Raw genomic sequence first — 18,773 nt, 5'->3', positions numbered from 1 at the left:
GGATTCCGTAGTGTGAACGCACCCTATGTGTAGGAAGATGGAAGAAAAGACACAAAATGAACATTTAAGGGCAAAATCATCACTGCTTTTAACAGTATATTAGTCACATGCTATACCTACATATACAGGTCTACGTACGAGGAGTCAGGGAAATATCAATATTAAAGAATAATACATGATTTATGTCTTTTTATAGGCAAAAGATGGAAGATCCATGTCCTTCCCCGCCAGAAGTCTTTCTTCTGCCAGTTCACAACCATTTGGTTCTCCGCTGTCTCCAACACTTTTTCAGCCTGCACCTGGTTACGTCGGCAAATCAGCAGCAACACCTGAAACACCAGGCAAGAGGTTAACCCCAAAGGAAACTGCATTGTGGTTTGTGGATGACACCTTCTTACCCCAAACCATGCATGAATCAGTATCGGCCAATGTCGTGTCTGCTGCACGCCGTAAGACTTTACCAGAACCTCCGGCAGCCTGGAAGTCCTCCACTCTACCACCTCCTAATAGTGCTTATGCCTATAGGAGTAGACCTAGTATTTCAACCGTACCAAAGAATGTAGTGTCAGCACCTTCTATGCAATGCGGTTATCAGCTCAGGTATTCCTATCCCAGCTCCCATTCTATGACAAATGCAGGTACTGTACCACTGGAAACCAGGTCAGAATATTGCATGTCTACTGGGCGCAATCCAAACTTTAATCCTTATCCTAGGGCATGGAGAAGCTGAATATTATGTCCATTCATTCACTTATGCCAATGGCTCACAAGTTATAATGGCAGTCCAGTGTTATGGGCTCATGTGGGCTTCTAGTGAATTGGTGGTGAACAGGAGAACACATCTTTACTCAGTCTTCTTACGATCACAGGGATTTAGACATGCACAATGTTGTAGCTTGTACAATTGCTTCGTCATGCATCAAGGGTTACCTAAAATATTGTTCTCCATAGCAGGTGAAGTAGTATAAAAGAATATCTGTCATAAAGAGAAAAACTTTGGATATATCAGACATATGAAAAGGTTCAGACCCAGATCAGTAAAACGGGCAGGGAGATAGATGTTCTGCCATGTGCGCCTTTGCCCGTTTTGTGCCGACCTAGACGGCCCCTAGATTTGCATTAGGAATCCATCTAGGTCACGTGACACAGAGCCGGGAATAAATACGCTGCATGTGTATGTCTCCCGGCTAGTTTTCCTGATCAGTTGCAGTGTAAACACTGTATGGTTGAGGACCTTCCGGTCATGTGATTAGGTCCTTCACCCTTTTCTCTCTCCTGGTCCTGCTCCGTCTCCTGTGTCTTCTGATGTTCAGCGTTCACCCTGCACTACAGTGAGCAGGCTAACATTAGAACACTGGGCCCATCCCCATCACTGGGCCCCTAGAGGTGCTGTGGGCCCCGGGTAAGGGTCCTATTACACGGAGCGATTTTTAACGATTAACAATAAACGATCGCAAACGAGATTGTTTATCGTTAGCCTGAAATTGTTCACCATATTACACAAAACGATGGTCGTTAGCTACGATCGTTATTTGATCGTTACTACGATCGTTTATTCCTTCTAATCCCAGCAAAACAATGGACAATGTGCAATTACACTTAACGATTAGTGAACAAATGCGGAACTTGAGCGAACGAATGTGGAATTACAGCGAACGATTAACGATAATTTTAAGTTCCGATCTAAATCAACAATCATCGACATACGAACGATTTTTTGTTGGTTGCCTGCAATTACACAGAACGATTATTGTTTAAATTCGAACGATAGAACTATTTTTCACACGATAATCGTCCCGTCTAATAGGGCCCTAACATTAGAACACTGGGCCCCTATGGGTGCTGTGGGCCCCGGGTAAGCCCCGCGCTGACACTGGCCCTGACTTCAGTATACAGGGATTTAACCAGGGAGCCATTTACACTGGCCACAGATCCTGTGCCTTTATACGCTGAGTATGGTTTCCAGGAAGAACCATTGTTGAGAATATTGTAGCCTTTGGCCGTTGTAACTTGTGGGACCTTTGTACAGGAAAAGCATAAATCTGAGCATAGAGCACAAATTGGCATCTGACTGTATGTCAGACTAGCATGTTGTTTCACTTTTTTTTTTTAGTACTAGAGCCTCTAGACCCACATTAGTGTTCCTGACAATACGGCCCTCACGGCCATCTAAACACTGGTGTTTCCAACTTCAAAATGTCTTTTACTCTCAGTTCGGAACTTTGTACTTTAGAACAGAGAAATAGACACAGACAGGAACTGTCCAGAGCAGGAGAGGTTTTCTATGGGGATTTGCTACTGCTCTGGACAGTTCCTGTTTCGGAAGCAGAGAGCACTGTGCCAGACTAAAAAGAAAACACCAATGATTTGCAGAGCATACAGCAGCTGATAAGTACTGGAACACTTGAGATTTTTAAATAGAAGTGAATTACAAATCTTTATAACTTTCTGAAACCAGATGATTTGAAAGAAAAAGATTTTTGCCGGAGTACCCCCTTTAAGGATGTAGAAGGTTTTGCACCTATCTTCAGATCGATAGGTTTTCTGGCCCCCTTCCTGTTTGCAGCCGGAGGTGGTTGGAAAGGTGAAAACTGCAGGACCTGGACCAGGACCACCATTTGACTTTAAAGAGGAACTATCAGCAGGTTAGACAAATCTAATCTACTGATATGTCCCTATTGTGCAGGAGACACTGAGGAGGAATATATCTCTCTTACCTTCATCCTTGGCACTTTGTTTTTTACTCCATGATCCGGTGAGACTGTTAGGAGTACTACCCGACCTCATAGTTCAGATCCGCCCCAGGACGGTCCACCCCTTCTAAAGATAATCAATGGTGCTGGCCAAATCTTTGCAAGAGGGGTGGGGCAGTGCTCCTAACAGTCTCACTAGACCGTGGAATACATGACAAAGTGCATGGGAGCGGCGCTGAGGATTAAGGTAAGATACATACTTTCATCTTTGGCGTCTCCTGTGCAATAGGGGGCTATCAGCAGGTTAGATTCATCTAACCTGCTGATATTTCCCCCTTAATGGGAGTTGCATAAATAGCGTAGCCCATGAGCTACACTGTTAAGATAACTCAAGGAGTTGCACAAACAGTGCAGCTCGCAGGGTTTATGCATTTCCTGTCGAAGCCAATGGGAGTTATGCAAACAGGCTGGAGGGGACTGGGGAGCCCTTGATAAGTGCAGGTCCAAAAAAGAGCAGTGTCGGATTGTCCCACCGGAGTATCCTCCGGTGGGCCCCCAGCTCAGAACCTGCATTAACACTGACTGACAGGTTGTTTCTCACTGGTTCTTCATTGGTGGGCCCCCAGGATCATTTCCTCTGGTGGGCCCCAGGTACCCCAGTTTGACACTACAGAGGAGGGAGCCGATCTAGGGGACACATATGGCAAATCCTATCCAGCTAAGCATAGAGCTCTCTGGACCAGAAGCAAATCTGTTCCCAAAGGTTTCTGATAGGATAGCATGGTGATTAGGCTCAGTTGTCTGCATATTGGTCAATGTGAGAGACTGCATAAGGAGAATATAGCAAAGAATAAGAAGAATACAAAATAGAATGTATGTGATAAAGAAGAAAAAGGGAGGATAATAGTGTAAGATATTAAAATGGTATGTGAATCCTGGCCTCCAAAAATGAAAGTGAACAATGAAAGTGACCAGTGTCACCAGGAAGGGGTTTGGCTAATGAATGCAAAATGCACGAGGACAAGTTCCATAGATCATCTCCATGTGAACCTTAAAGGGAATCTGTCACTAGGTTTATGCTGCCTTAAATTAATGCAACCTAAACTAGTGACAGAAATGCTGAACAGATCAGTGTATTGCTTACATCATTCTGTTTAGCTGTTCTCCTAATATGCAGGAGAATGGGCTTCATGCAACACCACTAACTCCACCCTCTAGCTACTGATTGACAGCTATGTGCCTATAAATAGACAACTGTCAATAAGCAGCCGGTGGGCAGTGTGCTGGTACTCATGAATATCCTGGACTTCTGAGCACACACACGATGGAAAGGACTAGTTATTGCAGGGAGGTTATCTCAGGATCAGCTGCACAGAACAATGTAAGTGATACATCATTCTGTTCAGCTTCTCTGTCACTAGTTTATGCTACCCTGAGATAGGACAGCCTAAACCTACTGTCAGAATCTCTTTAAATGAATCAATCGAAAATCTGTCCGTATGTGCTTTATTGCCGGCATTTGAGTTTCCTAAGTGGTCACTATATGACGTCACTATGTTACACAAAGAGGTTCCATTAGGTAACAAGAAGCCGAGGAAATTGTGCAATTTGATGAAAGTAAGACAAGTAGAAAAAGAAAATTTGTAGGTTATATAGTCAGTAGTGAGAGGGTGGAATGGGGGAGTTATTGTGTAGGAAGGCGAGATACGCTTTAAAGCTGTACAAGCATGGCTACAATTATGTACTTGGAGCGCAGTGGATGTCATATTGTCACGCACCACGCTGCTCATTCACTTCCCATATAAAGAGCGCTTTAATCATAAAAGTCAAATAACGTTCGGCATTTGCTATAGACTTCATTGAGAGCTTTCCGTACATGAGGCAATCATCATTTCTTCTCCCCATGCTGGGAAGCCATTGCTCAGTCCTTGCAATAATTATGATCATTAAACGAGATGAACTGTGTGAATCAAATTGCCATTATGCCGAGTTCCTACTAAACCGCAGTCAGCAAATTCAGTGCAAATGGGGCAAAGGAAGTGATTGATGGCTCGTACTGTAATGTGAGCATGGTCCGTGGAGCTGGGGACTGCTGGTTAAAGAGTATGTACCATCAGTACATTTTCTTTAAGATTTGCACATGAATAGAACGTCGCCGTGAAGCCGGTGTTGCAGTCCTTTTTTTTGAACCGCGGCCCGATTCCCGCATATGGCTCCGTTCTTTTTCTGGGCTGAAGCACTGATCCATTATAATCAATGGAGCCGCATCATGGAGGGCGGGGGTTTCCTCCCACTGGGGGCGAGCCGGCCGGCCTCCAGTGCTTCAGCCCAGGCAGGTGCCTGGGAATAGAACGATGCCGTACGCAGGTATCAGGCCACGGTTCAAAGAAAGGACCATGGCACCGGCTTCCCTGCACCAACGCTGTTCTATCCATGTGCTAATCTTAAAGCAAATGTACTGATGGTACACTCGCTTTAACCCCATTCAGTTTAGGTGCTAATCCAAAGTCCCAGTTCAGGCAATCTAACTCAGACATAGAATAATTTAGCAAAAGAAGAGCCCGTGGAGCCTCATTGAAGAGTCTCGAAACACAGGACTAGCCAGATATCCCTCCGGGAAGTACCCAGCCAAGGGGTGACTCCTGTAAGGAAACCACCAAATTAAGTGGCCCTATAAGTCGATGTAATGACAAGGGAAAAACCAAGGCCAGGTATCCATCCACAGACAGCTGTTTCAGGGTGTTGCCCCTCATCAGTGTGGAGCAGGATTCTGGCTAGGTGGGAGTAATGCCTAGTAGAGCCATAAGAGAAACAGATTACTGATCTCAGGGAGACCAGCCAAGCGATAACACTGCTGCTAGTGAAAGCGCTCAATGCAGTGAAATCCTAGGTGCATTGCCCACTGGGAAACATGAATATGCAAAAGAAGAGCCTCTGGAGCCTCATTAAACAGTCTCGAAACACAGGACTATCCAGATATCCCTCCAGGAAGGACCCAGCCAAGGGGTGGCTCCTGTAAGAAGCTCCACAAGCTCTTCTTTTGCATATTCATGTTTCCCAGGGGGCAATGCACCTAGGCAGGGCATAGCTAATGTCTCTTGGGCCCTGGTGCAAAAGGTCAACTTCCGCTCCCCCTTACCACATACTAATAACACCACATACTGACTAACACCACCGCTGCTACTGAATAAAATCCTCTGTACATAGACCAATATCACTTCATACAGTCATATAGAGGTGGACGCACTGTACACAGGCTCTATACACCATATACATTACAGTGCAGTTATATCAAGTGACTCACAGGGGACGTCTTCATCTTCTCCATCTGCCCTGGGCCGTTATGAGAACTTCTCCAAACCACCAATGCACAGAATCTGCCAGAGAAAGATATTAGTCTCCTCACTCTGGCACCATCCTCATCTCTCTACACACTGCACATCTGTACTGTCCCCTTTACACCCTCATTTAGTGGGTAGCCCTGACACTATGTGACCCCCCTTATAGTACATATCCCCCTATTGTATACACCCCCCATGTAGTCCACCTTATAGATGGCCCCCCAATGTTTCCCCCTTATAGATGGACCCCTGTGTTGTCCCTATTATAGATGCCCCCCATGTTATCCCCCATATAGATGGCCCCCTACGTTATCCTCCATATAGATGGCCCCCCATTTTATCCCTCTTACAGATGCCCCCCATGTTGTCCCCTCCTCCTGCCCCTCCATCATCATACTACTACCCCTTTCATCCTTCTGCCCCTCCATCATCATACTACAACCACCTCCATCATAATACTACTACCCCTTCATCCTCCTGCCCTTTCATCATCATACCACTACACCCCTCATTATCCTCTTGTTCCTTCATCATACCACTACACCCCCATCATCCTCTTGTTCCATCATCATACCACTACACCCCCCATCATCCTCTTGTTCCTTCATCATCATACCACTACACCCCCCATCATCCTCTTGTTCCTTCATCATCATACCACTACACCCCTCATTATCCTCTTGTTCCTTCATCATCCTCTTGTTCCATCATCACACCACTACACCCCATCATCCTCTTGTTCCTTCATCATCATACCACTACACCCCCCCTCATCCTCTTGTTCCATCATCATATTACTACACCCCTCATCATCCCCTTTAAAAACAAAAAAATCTATACTCACCTGAATGATTTCTCTAGTCCCCTAGTCACATGCGCTGGTGGGCTTCCGGCGGTGGGGGGAAGGACTTCCCGTGGAGGGGGCCGAGCTTCGCGAGACCTGCTTTTTTTTTTCAACGCAATGCTCCCTCCGCTGGAAGTACACAGCGCACACAGAGCTCCCTGGGGAGCCGTAAGACAGCCGGGGGCCATCCCAGCCCAGCCTTTCACTGCATTGAGCGGTTTCACTAGCCGGCAGTGTTATCGTTTGGCTGGTCTCCCTGAGATCAGCGATCTGTTTGTCTTATAGAATAATTTTGTACTTTTCAGTATTTATACAACAGCTAGGGGTGAAATCCACAGCCAGAACCAGGTCTCATCCACATGACTGGTATGTGCACTCCATGGAATATCCGTGGAGATTTGATATTTGCCAGCAGATTCCACCGTCCGCCCATAGAATTGATATGTCGTTCTATGGAACGGTCAGAATTTCAAGTGGAGGTCCCCCGGCGGAATCTGCTTGAAGTTTCCGCGGATATTCCATAGTGTGCACATACACATGTAAAATCTCCGTCATTTCCACTTGTGCATTAACCCTTGAGGTGCACATGAAAATGACTGCCTATAAGCCACGTTTGCTTTTTTTGCAACTAGATGAACCAGTTTAACCAAGCTCCCACATTTTTATAAGCATGGCACTGGTCTAGATTAAATGTGACAGTTTATTTCTAAAGGGGTATTCCACTTAAACATAACTTTGAATAAGTTGCTGCCCATGGTGAGACAAACAATTCCTTCCATACTTGTTATTATCTATTCAGCCTCCTTCCCCCAGTACTGAGCTACTGCATTTTGCTGAAGACAAAAAAATCTGTGTCTCCCCCTCCTCCCCCCTCCCTTCTGAAACAGCTAATAGAAACAAGTGACTGGCTTTATCTGCAACATTGTAGCTTATTTGTGCTGCTGGAAGGGTTAATCACAGTGTGTTCACTAAAAGCTTGACCTCAGAAGTTACAAAATTGCAGAGAAAGCCTGCCATGGACTTGTTTACATCAGCTGTCTCAGAAGGGAGGGGGGAGCAGGGGGAGATGGAGAGCAAAGCTCACACAGTTCTTGAGTTTTCAGCAGAAAGCAGCAGCTCAAAACTGTGGGAAGGAGACTAAATAGATAATAACAAGCATGGAATGAAGCATTAGTCTCACCATGAGCAGCAACATGTCAAGAGTCATGTTTGAGTAGAATACCCCTTTAACTATACTAGCAGTGGTTGGACATCTGAATGGCTTGGACGTAGTATCTGCTCACTGTTTTGTATTGATCAGCATTAGAACATTTTTTATATGTCTAGTATATTTAGATTTACTGTATGTGCCTTGAAAGTCTTTTGCTCTTATGCTGTATATAAACCTGTATATAATTCCCTTTTATACGGTTGTATGTTATCCTGTGTTCCATGCTGGAAATACCGTGCATGGATTCCATGGCAACCCTCGAATAGAGTTTAGAATTAGTCTCTAACAATAAGCTAACCTTTCTATTGCTGTCAGCGATGGCTTTTCAGTATAAGGCATGACTGTGACTGCGGTTTTAAGCAAGTGATGGGTAAACATCCATTTTCTCTTCACTCTATGTAATATATTCAGGAATATGTCACACATAGTCACATGTGACTCCTATAATTATTACACAAGCAGAACAATATATGGAGAAGAAATGTGAACTGGGGCAGGGACGTAGCTAGGGATTCATGGGGCCCCGAATATATATGTACTTGGTGATGTGGCCAAAGAATAAAGGTTGCCTCTTATCTTCCCTGTGCATCCCCGGGCCCCCCTCCTGCAGGGGCCCCATAGCAGCTGCCTACCCTGCCTCTATAGTAGCTACGTCTATGAATAGTGGGTGAGCAAACAAGCATCTACCATTATGATGGTGAGAACCCTTCATGCCATAGTGTATATGCTCTGGCTTAGATATCCAATCATTCGAACTAACCAGAGAGTATCCTTCTGTTGACCACCTTCTATTATATTGTATGTGTGCATTCACACTCTTTTTTTTTTCTTTCTTTTTTTTCTTCTCACCAAGGTTTATAATAAGAGTTGTGTTCAGTTTTTTAGCTTACTCTTTGGAAATCAGATGGGCCATGCTAAATGGAGGTGTGTGTATGATTAAAGGGGTACTCCAGCAAAAATCTTTTTCTTTTAAATCAATAGGTTTCATAAAGATCTATAGATTTGTAATTTACTTGTATTTAAAAATTTCAAGTCTTCCAGTACTTATCAGCTGCTGTATTCCTGCAGGAAATGGTGTATTCTTTCCAGTCTGACACAGTGCTCTCTGCTGCCATCTCTGTCCATGTCAGAAACTTTCCAGAGCAGCAGCAAATCCCCATAGAAAAATCTCTATTGCTCTTGACCGTTCCTGTCTTGGACAGAGGTGGCAGCAGAGAGCACTGTGTCAGACTGAAAAGAAAACACCACTTCTTGCAGGACATACAGTAGCTGATAAATATGGGAAGACTTGAGAATTTTAACTAGAAGTAAATGACAAATGTATATAACTTTCTAAAATCAGATGATTTGAAAGAAAAAGATTTTCGCACTTTAAAGTGATTCTTTGGATAAAGTATGTACCTAGACTCCTCTATGGTGTGTGACCTCTAAGATCAAGGCTCTTGAATAAATGATAATGTTTGTGCACTCTCCATACTTGAGTCATTACACTTTGTTGCTAGATCCTGGAGAAACCCATCAATTCTTTCGGTCTCTTATCCTAAATAGAGACGGGCAGGTAATCAAACAATGTACAGAAATGGTGAATAAAGGGTGAAATCATTTGCCCAAGTTTCTGTTGTGTGTAAATAATATAGATGTGCAATTGTAAAAGAACATATTCATTATGTATGTGCACGGTCAGATATTAAAGTGTCACTGCCCTTTTTTCTTTTTTTTTTTTTTGCAGAAATCAATATTCCAGGCAATTTTAAGAAACATTGTACTTGGGTTTATTAGGCAAATATGCCATTATCTGCATTTAAAAAGACTTTCCCCAGGTCCCCCCCCCCCCACCTCCTCTCTCTCATTCACTGCTCATTATCAGGAAATCTCGACTCTTTCACATCAGTCGAGCCCTGTGTAACCTACGGAGAGGGGAGGGGGGAGGAGGGAGATTAGTCGCCAGCAGAGAACAAAGGATTACACAGCAGGACCTGTGTTAAAGCTGGTATTCAGAGGTCAGAGAGGTCAGTGCTGACTTCAGAGGAGATAGCCTGGTGATGTAGCTGTAAATTAACTCTTTGTTGTCCTGTTTTGGTGCCTCATCTCTCTCCACCCCTCCCCTCTCCATAAGAGAACCATGAAGATGGGGGGTGAGCTTCAAACTGCTTTTTCATGATAAAAATGCATTTTTTGGCTAACAAACTCAATTACAAAGTTTCTTAAAATTGCCTGAACTATTGATTTCTGCAAAAAAAATGTAAACAACACGTACACTTTAAGGCAGGATTCATAGGAGCAGTGGTGTGCAACTTCTATGAAGCTAGTGGTGGGAGAGGGCTGTATCCCCTTGTTGCCTTGGATGTTAGAACTTGCAGGGGCTATTAGAATAAGCTTACTGCATACAGATTTACCGAGCTCCCGAATCCATATACAATTAGCACCCTCTAGTGGTGGCATTCAGACACAATAATATGATTTAATAAGTCAAAAATACAGAGCTCCCCTATACAGATATGTAAGACAATGACACTTTGCACCTAAAATAAAATGGTAGACATTAATGTGGTATTACATGTGGATGAATGTACTAAAATGGTACAGGGGTTGTCTCTTTTTGAGGCAAAAAAAAAATCAATAAAGGAATTTACTTTTTAAACTCTTTTCTTAGCAGATCTACAGTTGTCACTAAAGTAATATGTTATACTGTTCATTACTTTTTATTATGGTGTTTTATCCTTTCAAAGTTACGGTTGGGTTCACACTTCCACCGGAGCTCCCTAATAGTCGCTAACTGATGTAGACAGATACAAGGTTTCTGTCCGGTGCCTGTCCTGTCCGGTGCCTGTCTCATTTATCAGCAGACAAAAAAAAACAGACTGCTTGCTTTACTGCTTATTTTTTTGCCTTCTCAGTTCCTGCTAAATAAACAAAACTTGCGACAGAGCTTCCCAAACAGAAGAGTGAATCCGGACTAAGGCTGGGTTCACACTGTATTTTTGAAGTCCGTTTAACATTTCCGTTTTATGAAGGAAAAAAAAAACAACGGATGCAAAAATGGATGCATTTGTGTCATCTGTTTGGATCTGTGTTTCTATTGAGTTCCATTATAAAAAGAAAACAGATGGAAACGGAGCTGTTTTAAAATGAACGTACCTCCAGGTACATCGCTTTGTGGTTTTTAATTAAATGGTTCGGCAGCAGGGCGCCGGGATGTCGGTGGCGTGGCCGTTTTTTTTTTTGTACTGACGCCTGGTTCCCACGCACATCAACGGTCTATATCCTGTTTGTCTATTACATGCACCTCCATATGGAATAAAATGTTTAATTGCAAGTTATGCTGAGTGAGTGAGGAATTTTCTCCACTGAATATATCCCGAGCACCGGCCTGGCATAAAGCACTGGAGACGGGCCCGTTGGCCCATCTGTGACGCGGCTCCAATAGAATCAATGGAACCGCATCACAGAGGGGAGGGGAGATCGTCATATTGGGGGCGATGGGCCCACCTCCAATGCTTCATGCTGGGTCGGTGCTCAGGGATAGACCGCTGCTGTGCATGAGAACCGGGCAGCAGTTCAAAAAAAGGATCTCTGCACCAGCATCCCCGCATCGGCACCGGTCTATTCATGTAAAAAACATAAAGCAATGTTCCTAGTTTGCTTTAAAAAAAATTGCAGACAAGAACGTTGACCACCTTTTTTTTTTGTACGTGAAAAGTAAGAATTTAAAAACAGATCCATTAAACGGACAGTGTGAACCCAGCCAGATACCCGTATTTGTGCAGCAGCAATGACTTTTATAGATGCATGTTTTAGATTTATACATTTATGTATACACATTGCTGTCAACAATGATCCCCAAATGCAAACACTCAACATATGTCTCGCATTTCTGAGAAACAGTTGTGGATTTTTATTGGAACACGTATGTATGGATGTAAATATACATTGCCCCTGTGCCACTGTGGTCACCATGATTACACTTTTCATTAAAAAGGTGCCCAAAAACTGGAGGTGCAGACCATAGCAACAACAGTAGCAGGTGAATTTGTTTGCAACTTTTTTTACAACTTTTTACTATGCATTTACTATGACAGTGCGACTTTCCCATATATCACATACAATATACTGGAAAGAAATAAACACCAACCCACGTTAGAATAGTCGCACACTTTAGACTCCTTAGTAAATGACCCCCATTGTCTAGGAAAGGGAGCATGTGCCAAATCCACCACTCACCCACATTGATTCCTGTCCCCAATGAGCCTCACTATTTAATTCCTAAATTCAGCAGTGTTTTTTAGTGTGGGAAAAAATCTGAGTATCCAGAGCAAGAACATACAAAATATAGAAAGAAAACTCTAAATCTCTCTCCACGCAGGTGTTGCACTCGGTTTAGAGCTGCAAAGCAACAATGTTAAAGGGCTATTCCACTCAAACATAACTTTTGATATGTTGCTGCCCATGGTGAGACTAACAATTCATTCCAAATTCCATATGTATCCAGTCTCCTTCCCCCAGTTCTCAACTGCTGCTTTCTGCTGAAAACACTAAAATCAGTGTGTGAGCCTTTCTCTCTGTCTCCCCATCCTCCCTTCTGACACAGCTGATGTAAACAAGTGCCTGACTGTCTATATCTGCAATATTGTACCTTTTTTGTAATGCTGGGAGTAGGGATGGTCCGAACCTGCCGAGGTTCGGGTTCGTATGAACCCGAACGCTCGGCATCAGATTCCCGCTGTCTGCCCGCTCTGTGCAGCGGGTGAATACAGCGGGAGGACCGCCTGGAAAACTGGGATACAGCCTATGGTTATGGCTGTATCCCAGTTTTCCAGGCAGTCCTCCCGCTGTATCCACCCTCTCCACGGAGAGGGCAGACAGCGGGAATCATTTCCGAGGGTTCGGGTTTGTACGAACCCGACCCGAACTAGGTTATGGCTGTATCCCAGTTTTCCAGGCAGTCCTCCCGCTGTATCCACCCTCTCCACGGAGAGGGCAGACAGCGGGAATCATTTCCGAGGGTTCGGGTTTGTACGAACCCGACCCGAACTAGGTTCGGACCATCCCTAGCTGGGAGGAATAAGCATTAGCAACTTGACCTCAGATTAACCCTTTCCAATATTACAAAGAGGCTACAATGTTGCAGATAAAGCGAGTCAGGGAGTTGCTTACATCAGCTGTCTCAGAAGGGAGGGGGGAGGAAGGCGAGACGGAAAGAAAAGCTCACACACAGATTTTTGTGTCTTCAGCAGACAGCAGCAGCTCAGAACTGAGGGACAGAGACTGAATAGATAATAACAAGTATGGAAGGAATTGTTAGTCTCACTATGGGCAGCAACATATCACAAGTTATGTTTGAGTGGAATACCCCTTTAACCACTGAGCTACAGTGGAATTAGCTAATGTTTTAGACAAAGTACCTTCCTAATAAATATCTGTACAAACACGATAAAATATTACTGTCATGATCATTTTAAATCCTCAATGCCTTTCAATTAAAATGGAATGAATGCAATAATGAAAACAAACATAGAGCGGACCTGGAACATCTCCAGTGGTTACATAAAGCAATATACGGCCTCCTGCACCTGCATGACGTCATTACTTAAGCTGTTCACTGCGGACGTGTACTGTACCATTTATTACAATAGGCATTGTTGAGATTAGAGCAGAGCACTTGGGGATCATTGATCTATCGTAAATCACTTAAGCATCCTTATATTATTATTTCAGGCTTCTCTAACTTTAGTTTTTTTTGTTCTTGTTATTGCTTTTTTGGACTTTTTTGTTAATTTTTATGCATTGACTGTCCACAATAAAAGACCACCTGTAAAACCCAGAATGTAAAGTATGTGACTCAATAAATGTTACTTCAAAGCACAAACAGAAGATCAATTCATGTTTTGATATGTGGGCTTTTACATAATCGCTTAATCTCTTTCTCTGTACAGTTTTGCTTTAGATGCGCTGAATTCAGGAGATTAGCAGAAGACAAGGTCAAATAGCAGGATATAGTGTCACAAGTGGACGAGAAGGAAATGCCCATATGCTGGTGTTTTAGACATGTCCACTTAGACCAGTAAAACATTAAAGGAAGCTTCTCTATTGTTCCACTGCCTGCATGACGCCATATCAAATTGTAGATGATGATGTCAGCACTGGGGGTATGTATAGTATGAGATAACATGGGGCTACAGGCTTCAAGTAATAGACAGCCATTACTGTTAGGCTGGGTTCACACTACGTTTTTGCAATCCGTTTTTTTAATCCGTTTTTTGAAAAAAAAAACGGATGCATGTGTGTTTTTCTATTGAATTCCATTATAAAAAAAACGGATCCATTTTTTTTAATGGACACAAAAATGAGGTCGACTACGTTTTTGTGTACGTTAAAAAAAAAAAACAGATCCGTTTTGATCAGTTTTCTTTTTTATAATGGAATTCAATGGAAAACAGATCAAAATGGTTGCACACACAAGCTTCTGTTTTTTCCATCCGTTTTCTGCAAAAAAACGGATGAAAGAAGAAGCGTAGTGTGAACCCAGCCTTAGTGTTATACAGTCAAGGACATTGTTCAAATATTAAAGAGACAAACATAACTTTTCATATGTTGCTGCCCATGGTGAGACTAACAATTCCTTTTATAATTAATATCTATTTAGTCTCCTTTCCCCAGTTCTGAGCTGCTGCTTTCTGCTGAAGACACAAAAAAAAGTGTGAGAGCTTTTTTCTCCTTCTCCCTCTGGCCCGCCCCCCTTCTGAGACAGCTGGTGTAAACAAGCGCCTGGCCGGCTGTATGTGCAACTTTGCAGTTGGTTGTGAAGCTGCAAGGGTAATGGTGCGTTTACACAGAGAGATTTATCTGACAGATCTTTGAAGCCAAAACCAAGAACAGACTATACACAGGGATCAGGTCATAAAGGAAAGACTGGGATCTATCCTGTTTTTAAATCCATTCCTGGCTTTGGCTTCCAAAATCTGTCAGATAAATCTTTGTGTAAACGCACCATTAATCTGAGGTCAGGTTACTGATGAACTCGTTGTGATTAATCATGGCATTACAAAGAAACTACTAAGTTGCAGATAGGGACTTGTTTACATCACCTGTCTTTAAAGGGAGAGGGAGGATGGGGAGATGGAGAGAAAAGCTCACACACAGTTTTTTGTGTCCTCAGCAGAAAGCAGCAGCTCAGAACTGGGGGGAGGAGACTGAATAGGTAATAACAAGCATGGAAGGAATTGTTAAGTCTCACCTGGGGCAGTAACATATGAAAAGTTATGTTTGAGGGGAATAACCCTTTATCAGTAAGCAATAATATAAAAACCACTGAGTAGTGAAGAACATTTATAACAGTCAGTTCTTTAAAATTGATTTGTTGGTAGCAAATACATTGAACAAATGTAAGGATCTGAGAGACTTTGACAAGGGAAAAATTGTGATGGCTACACGACTGGGTCAGAGCATCTCCAATACAACAGGTCTTGTGAGATGTTCCTGGTGAGCAGTGCTTAGTTCATCCAAGAGAGGACAACTCATTACCCAGCGACCAGGGCACAGGTGAGTACGGGCACCCCTTTCTAGAACAAATAATTTTGGATATGATAGAAAGGAATCACAACACATTGCATTATTTATTACTCTGAATGGGGCTACATAGCCAGAGACTAGTCCAAAGTCCCTATTACAAGAAGCGATTATAATTATCGGCCGTATTTAGCCGATAATCGCTCAGTGTAATTCTGCGTTTACACTGAACGATTATCGTTCAAATTTTCGCAAAAACGATCGCATTTGAGCGATAACCGGCTCGTGTAAACACAGCGAACGATCAAGCGACGAGCGAGAAATCGTTCATTTTGATCCTTTAACATGTTCTCAAATCATCGTTGGTCGTTCGCTAAAAATTCGCAGATCGCTTCATGTAAACAGTCTTTCACCAATTTAGCCTATGTGTGAGATGGGCTTAAGCGATCTTAAAACAATCGCAATAACGTGTAATAACGTGCAATAACGTGTAAACGCTGATCGTTATATAAAAACCAAATAGTTGCTTCAAAATCGTTAAACGATCGATTGGCCAAATTATCGCTCCGTGTAAACGCAGCATAATAGCTACTGTTATAAGGTAATGGTTAGCCGGTGTTGGAACATGTCGGCTGATCCTTGTCTTTCAACATGTTGACATTTTTTTTCTAACGATAACGATGGTCTACTGGCCGTCGCTCAATGTAATTGGCACAGTGGCAACAGACAACCGCTATTACCTATCGGCTCCTATGGGCCCCTCCTGCAGCTCCTCGTGCCCCCCTCCCCCTGCTCCAACCTGTGGCCGGTGTAATAGGGGGTTAAGGCAAGTCACCCACCTATCCTGGTTCAGCACTCACTAATTAAAGGGTACCTGTCATTAAAAATAACTTTTGTCATGTCATCATGCATGTTAAAAGTTATTGATCACAGCGTGTCTCAGCAGAGCAATCCACTCCCCAGCTGTATCTCCTGATTGGCTAATTCTGACAATGTAAGTGCTCTCCCGCACTCCCTTTCCATTAGACGGGCTGATGGCGGCCCCATCAGTAACGTAAACGAGCACCGGCTCGATGATTGTTTAGCAAGGGCTGCATGGATATCGTTAGTATTGTTCGTGCAGCCCTTGGCCTAAACTGCTATAAATTACTTCTCCACGCTCCCGGTCTTCTCCTGCCCTCCGCTTACACAAATTAGTAAAATCAAAGGAAGCAAGAAAGAAGGTCTTCAAGTGGCACAAAGGTAATATGGCCCATAATGTATACGTGAATGATTCCAAGCAAGTTTCAATGATCAAGACTCTCCCTGCCTACTTGCTTTGCACTAGGCCATCCTTACGCTTGGCGGTCCCTACACTCGGTAAGTGAAACACAGAATAAGACAATGATAGCATAACTGTTTGTAGAGGATCTAGGAGAACTGTTCAGTAGCTGCCATAGCACCAACTAGTTTGAGAACATCAGGGGCGGATTAAAGGGGTGCTCCAGCATGGGGGCACTTTTTTGGGGGGACCGGGGAGGAGGTGGCTGAAATAAAAGACGTCCACTTACCTCCCCTCCCTGCATCACGGCGCTCCGGTCCCCGCTATGCTACGTCTCAGGGCCGCTCAGCCACTCAGTGAAGGAGGCGGGATCCGAGCGGACTTCAAACGGATCCCGCCTCCTTCACTGAGTAGCTGAGCGGACCTGAGACGTCACGTCTCGGGCCCGCGTCAGACACCCGGAAGCGGCCGGGAACCGGGCACCAGAGCGCAGTGATGCGGGACCCGCCGCTGGAACCGGGGAGGTAAGTGGACGTCTTTTACTTCAGCCACCTCCTCCCCGGTCCCCCCAAAAAAGTGCCCCCACGCTAGAGCACCCCTTTAACTTTACCATAGGCCCCGGGCTGTTTACCAAGCTTGGGCCCCCCAACTCTACTGTATGGCAGCACTAGCCTGGTGTTCATAGTACAGGATAGATAATGTCATGATGCCCTGATTTGTGCAAAACTATGGTAAAAAAAAGCAGCAATTTTTGCAAATCATGGCAGAACTGTAGCCAGGAGACAATACACCACTGAAAGTATAAGTCTTTTTGGGTGGCCATGGGCTCCCCAGGAGCTCAGGGCCCCGAAAAGGACCTATTATAATCCGCTACTGGAGAACATGTAAAGGAAACACTAAAGGAATAATAAAATTTTAGGTACTTCAATCTCATTATTGTTTTTAAATTAGAATAAAACAGTTAAAAGATCCGGATTTGCTTATCAGCCTCACACATGGAGGAAGCACACCTATCGAAAGGAATTGAAGCCTGTTTTATATTTTATAGTAAGCATGCCCATGTTTACGAACAAGGTAGCACATGTCAATCCAAGATTACACCAGTGCAGTTCCCAGCAAGGTGGTAGAACAATACCCGGGTCTGTAGCTCTGTAAATGTTCTTATTCCTCTTCCTGAAAAACAGTGAACTGCATGAGCCATGTCCCCATAGGAGGTAGAGAATAATAAAAAAAATTAGGTAAAAGTCAACATCTTGGCTTATACAATATAGACGGACATATTGTACGAGCTCCTCGAGCTTTTAGGCTGAGAACTCATTATTACAGGATGAATTTTATTCTAAAATAATAGGAGATCATGTGGCCGATCCTTCACATTTTCTTTCGTAAATACCTTGAAGCCAAACCACCCATGGCGTTCAAAAATACATATTCATTATTTTTTATTCAGGAAGGTCAACAGTTTAGCAGACAGCAGAGAAATGCCAGAAATACCAAGAAAGGGAGCAGAAAAGCAAATCTAACCAAGTTCAGTTTACACAATATATTCGCTGAGAGAGGTGCGGATGAATAGTTACTATTGTTATCAGAAAGCAGTGTTTTTTTTATAGTTCGGCCTCATTGGGTTTGATGTGATTATTTTATGTATGTTCTTGTAGTTAAAGGGGTTGGCCATTTTATAGTAAAATAGTTCAGTGTACAGTATTAGTAACTGTACTCACTGTATATACTGACAGCAGCTCCCTGTGTACCTCAAAGAGCTAAAAACAGACTCCCCTCCTCCAGGCTGGGCTGTCCTGCTCTGTGGTGATTCTGTCCATAAGATGGCTGACATGGACCATGCCACGCCCCCAGTGTCCATCACTGAGCCTGTATATGCCTATGAAACAGAAAAAAAGACACCGGGGCACCTTATAGT

The 18,773-nt window shown here is 43.6% G+C and overlaps 1 protein-coding gene and 1 long non-coding RNA gene across 2 annotated transcripts in view; one reads left to right on the top strand and one right to left on the bottom strand.

Moving 5' to 3' along the window:
- The window catches only part of SYNPO2 (synaptopodin 2), a 146,553-nt gene extending 139,837 nt beyond the window's left edge, over positions 1-6,716 (top strand). The window contains exon 5 of the mRNA XM_069978446.1: positions 197-6,716. Within this exon, the coding sequence (XP_069834547.1) occupies positions 197-730 (534 nt within the window). The 3' untranslated portion in view covers positions 731-6,716. The remainder of the gene's footprint in view (positions 1-196) is intronic.
- The window catches only part of LOC138797802 (uncharacterized), a 131,503-nt gene that overhangs the window by 21,318 nt on the left and 91,412 nt on the right, over positions 1-18,773 (bottom strand). The gene's annotated exons all lie outside the window — the stretch shown is intronic.

The sequence above is a fragment of the Dendropsophus ebraccatus genome, chromosome 7, assembly GCF_027789765.1.
Source record: "Dendropsophus ebraccatus isolate aDenEbr1 chromosome 7, aDenEbr1.pat, whole genome shotgun sequence".
Taxonomy (NCBI): Eukaryota; Metazoa; Chordata; class Amphibia; order Anura; family Hylidae; genus Dendropsophus; species Dendropsophus ebraccatus.
This window is presented reverse-complemented; position numbering and strand designations above follow the sequence as displayed.